Source organism: Alligator sinensis, unplaced genomic scaffold (assembly GCF_000455745.1).
Source record: "Alligator sinensis unplaced genomic scaffold, ASM45574v1 scaffold890_1, whole genome shotgun sequence".
Lineage (NCBI taxonomy): Eukaryota > Metazoa > Chordata > Crocodylia > Alligatoridae > Alligator > Alligator sinensis.
In genome coordinates, this window is record NW_005842948.1 from 346337 (window position 1) to 360413 (window position 14077).

The 14077-nt window shown below is 45.5% G+C and overlaps 1 protein-coding gene across 4 annotated transcripts in view; it reads left to right on the plus strand.

Annotated features, from left to right (window-relative positions):
• The window catches only part of CEP170B (centrosomal protein 170B), an 82115-nt gene that overhangs the window by 30390 nt on the left and 37648 nt on the right, over positions 1 to 14077 (plus strand). For all 4 annotated transcript variants that reach the window (XM_025192601.1, XM_025192600.1, XM_025192602.1 and 1 more), the window contains 2 exons: positions 794 to 852; positions 2262 to 2400. In XM_025192601.1, coding sequence (XP_025048386.1) covers positions 794 to 852; positions 2262 to 2400 — 198 coding nt within the window. The remainder of the gene's footprint in view (positions 1 to 793; positions 853 to 2261; positions 2401 to 14077) is intronic.

Here is a 14077-nt window from a genome sequence, read left to right on the forward strand (position 1 = left end):
GTAGTTTCCCAACTCTACCAATATTACTTGGTCTATTTTAGTTTAACATTTCCCACCGTTATTTTGCTTTCCCCTGCTTCTGTGTAATTTTTATGGAGCTGTAATTTTATGGACAGCTTTTCTCAATGCTTCCCTTATTCATTTTCTGCCCAGCACTTCATGGAGGTTATAGTCTGAGTGCCATACATATTGGTAGAATCACGTTTTAAGAAGGCATAGCTGCTCACAACTTGATTTACTCTTCATATGTGAAACTGTAGTGACTGTAAAACTTGCTAATGCAGAGCAGGTGTATGTCTTATCTGAGGCATCTGTTCAGGGTACGAAAGCGTCCTTTTCCATCTTTGCACCTGAGCATGTGGCGCTAATCCAGTTATGCCTTGGGTACTGAGGAGGAAGAGCAGGAACCGTGTAGTAGAGAGTTAGTTCAAGAGCAGGGAGGGAATGGTATCATGGCCCTGGATCCTCCCATTCCATGTAGCAATGAGTCAGTATTTCTCCCCACAACTCCCTTTGTGGGCTGGCTATGTGCTGCTCTTTACTCAGCACTGGGCCTAACAGCTCAATCACGTCTATAGAAATGATCAGCAATCTGCTGCAAAAGAGATGCTGGTGTTGTTTTAAGACAGTTATGTTGTACAGTTCTGAAAGAGTGAAGATTGCTATAAATATCTGTATTTTTCCCTCCTTTGTGCTTTCTGAGTTTTATAATCTCCATTTCAGTAACTAAATTGTGGACAGATTTGTTGTGTTGTTTTTGTTGCCTTCTTTACTTCCTTAACAAGCTCTGTACATTCGAACATGTATGTCCTGGAACATATTCAACACAAAGTCCCCGAGGAAGCATTAAAGGTAAGCACATATGTGCTCTTTTTATAAGGAGATATATCAGGCAATGATGCCATTAACCAGGAAAATGCTAAATATCTTAACTTTTTTCTGAGCACTTGTGCCAGCCATATAGCTTGAAACTCTTATGTGCTTCAATAAAGCAGTCTGGAAACAACTCCAACTCACAGTTTCTCTTCAATATGTGACTGGGAGGACCTTGCTTTGAGGATGGATGCATCTCCCAGGTAGCTCAGTTCTAATCTTCCTGTCCCAATTCTAGCATTTAACTGAAATTATTTATGGAGTTGTGACTGTCAGGAGAGAAAGTTATTAGAACTTTAGTACATAAAGAGGAACAGCCAGAGCCTTAAACTGATTCATTAAGAAGTCCGTATCCTCTTAAAAATCAAGTAGCGAATCATGAATCTGTTTTTTTTTGGATGGTGTGGCCTATACTGGCTCTTTAATATTTCCTCTGGTGGGTTAAAATTTGCTCAATTTACTCTTGCTGTTTGCCTAATTTTTACAAGTTCCTTTCACCTTCTGAACTCCTAATCTTTTCTCCTGGAGCAGTCCCTCCTGCATCAGTGAGGTGGCTCTCCTGAATGTAGCACAGAAGCAGATACAAAACTTCCCGTTATCATTTTGGTCACGGCAGAAAAGCAGCCTCCTCTAGGACAGTGGTGGTTTAACAGCTCACAGTGACATTGCAAAGTTGCTTAGACCTGGAAATACCAATGCCAAATGTCAGTCTTTAATTGACAGTTATAGTTTCTTGGCCAGGTTTTGTTTTTAAGAACACCAACATAGTCTACTGTGTAGGAGGTTTGGACTGAGTGGATGACTAATTGCGCTTACTCAGACCTGATTTAAATAGGAACACCCTTTTTTATAGATTCAGTTCTGGTTAGATCACTTAGCACTTTAATAATGCGATCTCTTAATTTGAAATAGCTTCCCAATCCTTCTGTCCAGATCTGGGGAAAATAATGAGGAATATGTTCTGTGGCATCACTGAACATTTAAGATAAGATACATAAAAAGAACAGCTTGAAAGAATTTATAATGCCATTGTGAGAATAAAGCGGCTTCAGCTCTAGGATCCTGAATGGAAGTGGCATTAATTCTAATTGTTCCTAGTTTATTCTTAAAAGCATTTTCTAATGAGATGTTTTGTGTAGCTAAGACATAGTGACCTTTGTGCAGACTAGCTATGTCATTTTATACCTTTCTGAATGAGGTATTCGAAAGCTTCTCAGCTGGCATTTATAGCACACCACAGCTTTTTGTTCAGGTGTGTGTTTTCCTCTTGTTACAGAGCACAATCACAATATTTGTCTTGATATGAGTACATTGAACTATTGTTCTTTCCATTGCCTGCTGTACAGCAGTTGAAAACACCATACCCATTATTGCTTCTGTCTCTGCAGCATGAGAAGTACACTAGCCAACTCCAGATGAATTTCAAGGGCACTGCAATAAAAAGGGTGGAGCAGTCGATGGAACATGGTGGTTATAACGAATCTACACAAGCAAAACTGGAGAAAGGAGAGAGGAAAGCAATTACAGGTACTTGCTCAAAAACCAGTTAGTTGAGATTTGAAACAGTTGCTTTACAATGCACTCTGCTTTCTATACTGATTCAGAATAGATTTACAAATAACATAGGCTGAATCTACAAGCTATTATATATGTGTCATCTTTCTAAAACTCTATTATGAGTTGACTTGTTTCAGATTATGAGCCTTGCCTTCTCTGATTCTGCCTTCAAAAGAAACCTGCCGGTTTGATGTTGCAAGCATGCTTTGCTATTGTAATAATGTTTTCTATTAGTTCAGTTAGTGGTGGGGAGGAGGGAGGGAGACCTGGTTTGGCTACTTCTTGGCAACTGTCTGGTCTGCTTTTAATTTCTGAATTGTAAGCTGACGAGTGAACACCACCAGTGACTTGGAATGAGAGCTAGGAAGCTTCAGTGGATGCGCCCCTGTGAGCGAGGGTAGAAGCAGCATAGAATTCGTCCATGAGACTCTTCTTGGTCTTTTCCTCCTGGAAATTAGGCGATTGAACTGGGTTTTGTGCTAGAAGGACAAATTGGTTCTGAGGCTCTTCTGTAACATTTTCCCAGCACTCCCATGTCTGCCAGTGCTGTCCACCCCAAGTCCATGGTCTTCCTACCATGGTCCAGTCTCAACTAGAATGTCTGCTGTTCCTTCCCTCCCCTGCACTGCTGCAGACCTATGGGGCAAATGGATATAGCAGCCTCTCTTCACGTCCCCACACTCCAGTGCATCCCCTTTGGTTGTGCCTGAGAATGCGTTGCATGCCTTCTGAAGCTTTAAGCTTCTAAGAGGAGCCAAAACCCACTTTCTGCACTCTGAATACAACAGTTGCTCTCAACCCTGGATGCCTCAAGGTACCAGGACAGTGAAAGAAAGTAGTAAGCTTGGAGGTTAGCAGAGAGATGCTGGCAGACTTGCTGAGGGGGTCCCATGAGCCATCAAAGGAAAGAGAAAAGGAAAAGAGTTTAGGGAGTGTGTGGTTGAGTTGTAGGATGGAGGTGACCCAGGGACCGCAAGGGGTGCATGGGTTTGGGACAAAAACGTCACACCTGCTCAGGTATTGTTTGAGATTTTTCCATTGCTAGTTCTGGCCAGAGTGGTTTTAGTGACGTAATCTCCTTTATGCATTGTTTTTGGGGAAATCCCATTAAGCTGGGAGAGGGCATATTAAAGCAGAGTATTGTTTCCCTTCAGTCTTTCCTCCTGCATGTGGAAGTGCACACAGTCACACTCCTGACTTCAGTCCCTGTGCCATGGACACCTTTCCCACATCGCTTCACATGCGTACTCGGGTCACTCTTCCCTACTGTGAGTTGACTAGATGTGGCAGATACGGCTTTGCCTTCCTGGGAGTCCCTTGTGAGCACTCAGAGGGATGTACTTAGCTGTGATTAACTGTGACACCGAGGAGGGTGAGAGGAGGTGAACTTTTATCTGGAGGGAAAACTACCCAGTTGTAGCATAATGCGAGCCAGGTTCTCAAAATATGTTGCAAATAACTGGTCTTTAAGCTCCAAATGTAACAGATTTACTTTCATCACCTCCTGGCTGACAACTTGGTGTCTTCAGAGATTATGCATGAGTTTTATTGTTTTTGTTCTTTTCATCACTTATCACCTTGCAAAATATGTGTTTTTTTAGGGTATTTTCTGTTGAGCCCATGGCAGTCGATATTTGGGAAAATCTCTAAATCCAGAATATAAGCAGACGCTCCAGCACAGAGACCCACTTCCTCCGGGTGTAACTCTGGGAAAGCATATTCTGTTTAATCTTCACTAGCAGGCACCAGCCACTAAATCTGAGGTACAAAGGTTCAGATTGCACAGAAGTGATGAATTTTTCAGTAAGGGAAGATGTGACCTGTTCTTACTAATATTGACTGACAGTTCAATGTTCAATCCATGAAAATGCTGAGCCCAGTGTGTGAAAGCTGCTAACCCTACTGAAGTAAAGCGGAGTTGAGCGAGTCTGACTGTTTTGAAGGAGGTACTCAGTACTTCACAGGGTTGGATCCAGTAGATAGGTCCAAAGTCCAGCAGAATCATTGGGGAGTAGTCGGTGGCCTTGGATTGCCCCTTACCCTTCAGATGGTGCTTTCCTTGCTCTAACGGGGCATGCAGTGTGTCTGTATTCAGTCGGCTTCAGAGTTAGGACTAATATGCTTGGTCTTAGGTTACAGACAATGTCCCTCCATTTCCTGGAGGGGTAGGGGCAGTTTAAAGCATCAGTGGAAAGAAGAGCAGAATATCTTTACAGCAAGTGGGTTTTACTGAATGGCACTAAGATGCTCAGAAGAGAGGACAATTCTGCTAAGCGCATAGGTATTTAGTGACTTGCATCTAGCAATTTAAAGGAAGGTCTGTGGTAACAAAAGCCTTTAAAACAATATATTGCCATTCTAGTGGAAAACATCGAAGAAGAGAGGAGCAGAGATGCAGGACTTCTGTAAGAGAAGGAGTTTAATAAATTAGAGCTGGCTGAAAATGGGTGGGGGTTGAGAGGAGGTGATTGGGGGGAGAGAGTATGGTGAATCATATGGAAGGTTACAAATAGTCTCTTTGTTCTTTCCTGTCTTGCCCAGTAGTTCTTTATACAATTTACCTTTTATTTTAAAAGGCTCGGTGGGCACTTCTGGTTTCACTTTATCTTACAAGCCGACATGCCGGTTAGTGGAGCATGCCAGCTTGTAAGATGCCATATAGCGCAGCTTTTACCGTATATTGCCTTTAATAAGACATTTATACAGGTAAGAAAAGCATGTGCAGTTTGACTAGCTAGTATTAAAACTCAGAGCTGTCATTTCTCATGCTTCAGGACATAAACTGATCACCAGAGCGGATTAGGAAACTTCTCAGGTGTAAAGCCTCACACAGCTGTACAGTCTTTAAGGCTTTCTCTGGAGCCCTTGGCTGATATCTGGGTTGACATACTGGACTTAGGGAGACTACAGATAGGTTTCTGTGTTCTCTGCATGGAATTACAGGCTTGGAGATGATCATATAAAGATATTATACATATGTAAACTTCCTATAATGTTTGCATAATCTGCTGGAGTGTAGCTATTTTAACGCACTGCTTCTTTAGTTTAAAAACAATGTTGCTTTTTTTTTTTTTTTTTGAGTCCTCCAATATCTTCAGCCAATGAAATAACACTAGACCTTTTACTGTATTTTTCATGTACAACGCCTCAAAGTGTTTTGCTGTGCTTTTGAAAGGTAAAATGAAGAATGGTAGACTGTTCTCAGTGGTGGCAGATGACAGAACAAGGAGCAATGGTCTTAAGTTGCAGCAAGGGAGGTTTAGGTTAGATATTAGGAAAAGCTCTCTCACTAAGATGGGGGTGAAGCACTGGAATGGGTTACCTAGAGAGGTGGTGGAATCTCCATCCTTGGAGGTTTTTAAGACCTGGCTAGACAAAGGCTTGGCTGGGATGATCTAGTTGGGCATGGTCCTGCTTTGAGAAGGGGCTTGGATTAGATAACCTCCTGAGGTCCCTTCTATGATTCTAAGAAAAAATAATATTTTCTTGTAGTAACTGACTGAGTAGCAGCAGCTGGGGAGCTAAGCCTGCTCATCACCCTATGGATCCCTGCAGATTTTACTTTGTTTCACCTAGTAAACATCAGAACCTGCTCTTACCATATTTCTTGCATATAGTGTGCACTCCAACATCCATTTTTGGGGGGGAAAGATGTATGTTGTATGAGAAAATATGGTAAAGCTGTTGGATTTAAATAAAGACTAGTGGTTCGAATCCTTGCCTCTGTGGCGGGCCAGTAGGGGGCACTCCTGCGTTGAGCCACCCACCTCACTGCGCCTGACCACCTTCCAGGCTCCGAGTGCCTCCTTAGGGGTGCCTCGTATCTGGTTGCCCCCCTTCCTGGAGCACACCCACTAGCCAGGGGGTAACACTGCCACCACCCCAGGATGGGCTTGTCACCCTAGATTATGCCTTGGAGTCCCCTTGGTTCCGCTGACTAAGGGAGACCACTACTTGTGCTTCCGACTGAGGGAAGCACCCCAAGTTCTTGAAGTGAATCAAGTACTCTTGAGGTCTACTAGGCCTGTGTTTCTCAGGGTGCGCAGAGCCAGAATCAAGCCCATCCCGGGGTGGTAGCAGTGTTACCCCCACACTGGATGCATCCCTCAGACTGATCACCCCCGTCTTCTCTCGCTACAAAGACGGGGATGATCCAGAAGTGGTCCTAAGCATCTTCGAAAACCAAGTGCACCGATGGAAGTTGCCAAAGGAAGAGTTCGTGAAACACATGGCTGCTCTGGTTGAGGGCGACGTGTCTGTTCCTGAACAGCCTGCCCTCGGAATCAGCAGATAAGTATGATGCCTTTAAAAATGCTGTCTTCAAGGTTCAGGTTAGGACCGGATTATTTCCAGAATACCATCCCACAACTGGGGAAGACAGTGGTCGAGTTTGTGGCCCAGGTGTGGGACTCGCTCCTTAAATGGGCAGACGGAGTCAAGGCTGACAATAGAGAGAAGGCACTGAACCTCATAGCGCTGGACCAATTTTATCACCGCTGTCCGAGGGATATTAAAACCCTAGTCAAAGACGGGGCCCCCAAACCATCCAAGAGGTGGCTGAAATTGCAGACCAGCTGTTGCTAAATCGTGAGGGGCTAGACAAGAAGCCTCCCTACTTTGGGAAGGAACAGAACGGGTTCCAGAGAGGGGGGAAGGGAGGGCCAGGCCCAACAGGGGAAAGAGGGCCACCTTCTGCTGAGCGCGAGGCGGCCCCAGATTCTGACAAACCACCCAATTCGGAAAAGAAGGGGAGCTATAACTGCGGGGAGCCGGACCACATCAGGCCCAACTGCCCAAAGCTAAGCAACAGACCCAAGCCAGTCAGACATGCAACAGCTGTAAGCGGTAAGGGGGGAGACCCGAGCCACTGTGAGGGGCATGCCTGTTGCTACAGGATCACAAACCCGGGGGAGGTGACGGCCTTCCACCAGACTAAGATAACAGTAAATGGGAGAACCCTTGTCGGGGAACTGGACACAGGGTCCAGTGTGTCATTAATCAGTGCCAACCTTGTTTCTACCCCAGCCTAGTGGGTATGCTCCAGGAAGGGGTCGGCCAGACGTGAGGCACCCCCAGGGAGGCACTCGGAGCCTGGAAGGTGGTCGGGCGCAGTGAGGTGGGTGGCCCAATGTGTGAGCACCCCCTACTGGCCTGTCACAGTTTCCAGAGGTGCAGATTCCTGGGAACTAAAATCAGACCTTTTAAGAGCAGGGAGATCATTTGAATGTCTTTTGAATTCATTGAAATAGACCTGTGTGTAGGCAGATTGTGCTTCGCTACCATGCTGTGCTTTGGCCAGGACAGAAGGGCTTGTGGAAGAGCTCTGGACTGGGACATGGGAGAGCTGGCTTCATGTTCTAGCCCTGCCACAGACTTCCCTGGGCAAGTTGTTTAATGTCCTTATACCTCCTATTTCCCATCTATAAAATGGGTTGATCTGGTCTTTCCCTCACCCTTTGTCCTGTGTTTTCTGTCTAGCATAGAAGATATTCAAAGCAGGGTTTGTGTCTTGCTGAAATCCCGGTACAGTGCATGGGTCATTGTTACTCCTGTAATCCTCTTGTTAAGTTAAAGAGTTGAAGCTTAAAACCTTCCATTGAGGAAAAATTGCTGCACCATTTGTAACTGATTAGCTGCTGTGCTGGTTCCTAAAAATTTGGGTAATTATGGAGTACGGTGAAAATGGGCTGGGCAACTTCAGTCTTAAATCCAAATCCAACACTGAAGTAAGTAAGCCTGGCTCAAACATGCAGTGGAAGCTGGGCCGCCTGCTTTAGCGGTCTGTTTGGCCCTTTGGCTTCTTTCTGCATGAGGTCATGGTAATTGATGACTACTGAAAGGGGAGAACCGGGGAGCATTGCATCAGGGAGGAGAGGGTAGCTGTATCTGCACCACATCTGAGCCTGTGCGGAAGAATCTATACTGTGTCAAAGGCTACATGAAAAAGTGGTGCCAGTCAACTTATGGCAACCATTCCTGTCTGAAAACGTGCAGATTTAGTATGTATATTCATCCGAGTTACAAGAAATCATAGTATACACTTACCACCCACCCAACCTCCCTCCCCAAAACACTACAGAAAAATGCCAGAGAATTGCTTTGTGTCATTTCCAGCTAAATTATAATCCAGCATTGAAAAAAAATTGTAGAGACTTTAGGAGTTACTGGAGTTTTAAGATGTTAGAGCTAAACTACCTTTTTTTCCCCTGGAAGCCTCTCCTTAAGGAGCCTGCCGCACTTCTTCTGAACATGGAGGTTGCATTATTAATAATGAATCAAACAAGGCTCGACTTGAAGCAGTATGGATTTCTGAGGCTCTTGTCATGGAGGGCTGTAGCAAGCTTCAAAGCAGTTTACATTTACCTTTGTTATTCTTCCTCTCTTTTCCTTTTTTTGCAGGGGGGTTCGTTTTTGCGGGGAGGGGTCTTTTTTTTGGGGGGGGGGGGTTTTTTTTTGGGGGGGGGGGTGTTATTACTTGTTTGGGTGGGGTTTAGGACTCCTGAGCAAAGTGCAATCTTTGGTACTGACCCAAAAATGAAACCAGGAGCCTGTCTGGAACCCAGCATCAGCTATGTTCTCAGAGGAAACTGAGCCCTTAGTCAAAGCTGTATGTGTATAATGAAAGCTTTCTTCCGAGAGTCTGATAGACCGGCTGCATTAATGCATACTTTCTGCTCTTCCCCCCACCTACCCGCCTCCACCCCTGCTAGCATGATCAGCTGGACTGTGTTTTTTCCCTGACCCCATGTGGTCTTACTTGGGTTGATTGGTTCAATACTCCACAAATCAGTTCTTTGTATTCAATTATTTCATTTTCTTTGACTGTTCAGGCTTTCCCTTCAAAAGATCAATAACACTGTATTAATGCAACGGGCCATATTTTTTGCCAGACTTTTTAAATGAATGCATCTCTCTTGTTCTGTGATAAAACAGCTTTCATTTTTCTCTAAATGACTGCCTCTTAAAGGATAAATCTATGAAGGGAACACATGCATGTGCGTACCCTTTGCCATATTACATCGTCGCCCATAGTTCAATATTTATCTAGCTGACTGCGCATGCTGACCTCAATTTGGTCATCTGAAAGGACAGATTTCAGACTGTCTGTTTGAATTGATGAGCCAAGAAATATTTTGAATGAGTCTGCACCATCTGGACAGGCTTGCTAGAAGTTGGGAGGGGGGGTTGGAATGAGCTGCCATCAATCAAGGTAATTATAATATCATTAAAATGACTGAGCTGCTGCTTTTTATTGGTGTTCTTTGTTGCATCACTAAGTTGGGTAGTCCCTATCTTTCTGTGCACTTCTAACGGTGGTGTGCTAATAGAATAAAACACAAATATACTTGATTCAAAGTAATATGTAACTAAGATACTTGTTAATAGCATATATAGTATTATACGGGATGGGCCAAACCATACAGTCGTCATAATCATCAGAAGAATCCAAGAATTCACTTGGGGTCCAGATCTTCAGGAGAGAGAGATCTGTACAGCTCAAAATCAGTGCACCTGCAGAAATCCCCGTCAGATTAGGATCTGGTCTTCTGTGCTGTCATTGGAAGGTGGCAATGTCTCACCATTTGATGCAACATGTAAATTGTGGGGCTTAAATTGGAAGCTGGTAGCCTGCTCCTTCAGTATTGAAGCTGTACATAAGAAGCAAGACAGAGATTCTCCAGCTTTCCTTCCACGTACTTTGTATTCTAAGAAACTGAGGTGAGTGAGGCTCCAGTATATTCACATTGTTCTTGGGAGGGCCAGGAACAGCTCAATCACCCCAAAATGAATTTAAAATAAATATATGAGACTTCTAATAAACTGCAGGCTGGAGCTCATCAGCTGGACCCACCTGGCTGGGCCCTGAAGTCTGCCAGGTGTCTCTTCTGGAGAGCATTATCTGGCCTCTTCTCCTAGCAGTTCAGATTAGAGCAGGCTCTGGGCTGTTCTAATATGTACCTACTGAAGTGCCAGGAAAGCACTGCCCTCAGGCCCTATCCCAACCAGCCCTTATATACCTTGATGTGTCCCATTGATTTGTGGTCCTGTGTTGGCTTTTGTCTCGGACAGCCAGGGCCGACTCGAGTTACGCTCGTACGTCACGGCGGGCTGGTGAATGGAGAGGCAGACACAACTTATTGGTTGTAAAAAAACTTTACTCACGCCGCTTGCAATCACGACGCAGGTGGTCCGGTCGTCGGAACAACCACATGAGTTGTTCCAGCTGGCGGGGCCCAAGCCAGTTAATCCGTCCGCAATTCGAAGCCGGCGGGGAAAGGGGTACGTTGGGGTTGCGCTCGGTGACGGGAAGAAAGATCGATAGGTGATCAGTCTCCCAATCGGCAGCCGCAAGTCAGATAACTTCAGAGACACTCTGCAGCGTGCTCAAAGCTCTTCGACTTGGGCGGAAGTCGCACGGAATTTTAAACGGCCAGCGAGCCAATTACTAGCCGCCACGTGTGAATAATTTAGCACTGGCCAATAACGGGGCACAAATTTGCATCCGAATAGCAGGAACTCTTTGCACCGTGCATCTCTGTGCTGCAAAGAAGAAATGCATCCTGCAAAGGAAACTGCAAATTGGCGGGAACTCTCCTGCACGCAGGCTCTTAATTGCAGCAGAACACGCTGCTGTGCAAAGGAGCTCTCATGTGGCCAGGAAATTCCATAGTGCCGAGGCACAAAAAATCACTGGGTCGTGACAGCTTTGTTCGCCAAGGATGTTCTACACAAGGGGAAGCCCCTGGTAGCGTGGGAGCTCGGTGTGAGAATGTAACCCTATTTCACCTGGCATGCAATATCCTTATGATTCCCCCAGTAACTTAAAAAAAATGTCAGGGGCTTGGACACGTCCATTGTCTTTTAGTAATTGGTAACCCTCCAACACGGCAAATGCTTGTTCAGGGTCCTGCCTTCTTCCCACTGCTCCTTCTCCTTGAGCATCTTAACAGCATCTGATCTTACTGACTGATGCCACTTCCTGACTGTAATCATAGCACGTTGATTCAGAGGCATAAAGTGATGCCTGAATCACAAGCCACGCTGCTGGTGGCACAGCAGTGGCTGGTCCAACACTGCTGCCACTTCTGGGTTTTTCTTGCCCTGCCCCCCTGGGGTCATCACCTGGGAGGGATGCCCCAGTCACACACCTCCCCTTTCATTACTCCACTGTGCGGACTTCTCTTTGCCCATCCCCTGGCCCAGCCAGAGCCCCTGTGCACAGAGGAGACTTGGATTCCATTGTGGTATGGCCTCAAATTGGAGGACAACAGTGATGGAGATGGAAGGAAAGGGTGTAGGATCTCAGGACCTACCAAGGAATATGTAGGAGGTGGAGGGGAGTGGAAGGTTCCTAACAGAATGCACAATCTGAGAAAAGTAAGTGGGATTTGGGGAGCAAGCAAAGCTTTTGGCCAGTTCTCACTTCTATTCCCATTCCTAGTTGTGGAGCTTATAATTTAGCAATTATGATTTATTCATCCTGAGAAACGCTTTCTCCTTTGAACTTTCAAAGGCCATGTGAGCCGTACAAATGTAGGGGAGGGTTTTTAAGCACTCCGAGCAGAAAGTATAGAATAATATTTCCAACCTCTTTTGATCCATGTCACTGTGGGGCGCACTTTGTGTTTAATATCCAAACATGAAGAAAAGCCTATGGGTAAGGCTGGTTGGTTTGTAAATACTGTTTGGGGTTTGTTTTTGTTTTTTTAAAGCAAAATGACTGCATTTGCATGGTGTTGATTTTCAGAGCCAGCTTTCTGGATGTATCAGTTTGTAAATCTTTAATGGCAATTTCTTCTAGGATATTCCAAATGGTAATCATTAGATTTGTGGGTATATTTTTCCTCTCTCCCTTTAAAGGTACTTATTTTGCTATGTCTCTCATAACCTTAAAAATAAAAGCAATAATTTTCTACGCTAAACTGGAATGATAGAACAGTGCTGGGGCTGTTTGAGGATTTCTTTCAACCTCATTGTATGCGATTTTTTTTTTTTTTTTTTTTAAGCACAAGGTGGGCACCAGCTGTCAGTGGAAGCTTAGCTGTGACTCTGTAGCAGGAGTCAGTATTTAGAACATGTCCAGTAATGGCTACCATCAATACAGGCAGCTGATGCTTAGGTGCGGGTGACTGAAGAGCGCTGGAACTCATCCTTGCAGAAATATGATATTTATTAGCCCAGGCAGAGGGTTGCTCATGCCACCAGGCTGACGATGAAAAATAAAAGCAATTTTATTTGCCTCTCTAAACCCCTTGCTTCAGGTAAATGGGGGAATGTAAGGTTTCTAATCATGTAGCACTAGGGTGCAGAGGCCTGGTCAGCATCAGAAACCCTCTGGGGTAAAGTCCCTGCCTTCTCTTTCAGGTCCTCTATCCTGCCACTAGCTTCAGTTGGGAAATCCTGCCATGCAACTCAGTTGACCAGTCAAACCCAGCCAGGCAAAGAAACCTCTCAGAAACCCAGCAGTGATCAATTATAGCTGTTCCCATTGGAACTGAGGGTTGCTCCATAAGAAGGAAGTCCATGCATTCAGGCTCCCTTCTGTGTGCAGCTCTAATGGAGCTTTTCACTTGGAAAGAACTCGTAGCAGGGCCAGGGGTTGCTATCGGGAATGTATTGCTACAGAACTGATCAAAATGTCTTCCCCCAAATCCACCTCCCTCTTGAATTCTGCTCCTGTTTTTGGGGAAGGGGATAGGAGTGGAATTAACCAGACATTTTCTTGAAAATAATTCCTAAATGCCAATCCAGATTTCATTAGTGTGTCAGGGAGGGAATGAAATATGTGGTACATAGGGTACCTGGCCGTGATGAGTTGCAACTGCATTTAAACAAGAGACAGCTCTTCTGTGATTTTGTAGGCATGAGATAGAGTAGCAGCCACACAGGGGATGCACTGCGCCTTTCCAGTCCATGAGGAGGAAATAGGGAAATGAAAGTATGTCTCCGAGTCCCTGTGAGAGGTTCCTCTTTCCAAATTCAGGGAGCCCACCCCTGCCCCAGCCCTGGTAAAATCTGTGTGCAAGGAAGGAGCCCCCCAGGGGGCACTTGCCTGCCTGTACACTAATGCCAGGAGCTTGGGGAATAAGCAGGAGGAGCTCATCCTCATGCTCAGTGCAAACAATTATGATGTCATAGGGATAACGGAGACCTGGTGGGACTCCACCCATGACTGGACCACGGGGATAGATGGCTATACCCTGTACAGGAGGGATCGTGTAGAGAAAAGGGGCGGGGGGGTAGCTCTCTATGTTAAGGAAAGCTACATGTCCCTGCAAGCCAATATTGGCAACCAGGGTGGACGGCTGGAGACCCTCTGGGTTAAAATCCGTGGGGAACACGGCACAGGGGACACAATGGTGGGAGTCTATTACAGACCTCCCACCCAAAGTCCTGAGCTTAACCAGGAGTTTGCCCAGGAACTGGCTGAGGCAGCTTGCTCCAGGACCATGGTTGTCATGGGTGACTTCAATTACCCAGACATCTCATGGGAGGATCGCTCAGCAAAATCTGAGCGGTCACAGAGCTTCCTCTCACGCGTGGATGACCTCTACCTGACTCAAGAAGTCTATGGGCCAATGAGAGGCAAAGCGCTGCTCGACCTGGTACTGGCTACTGGGGATGACCTAGTCGGCGACCTAGTGAT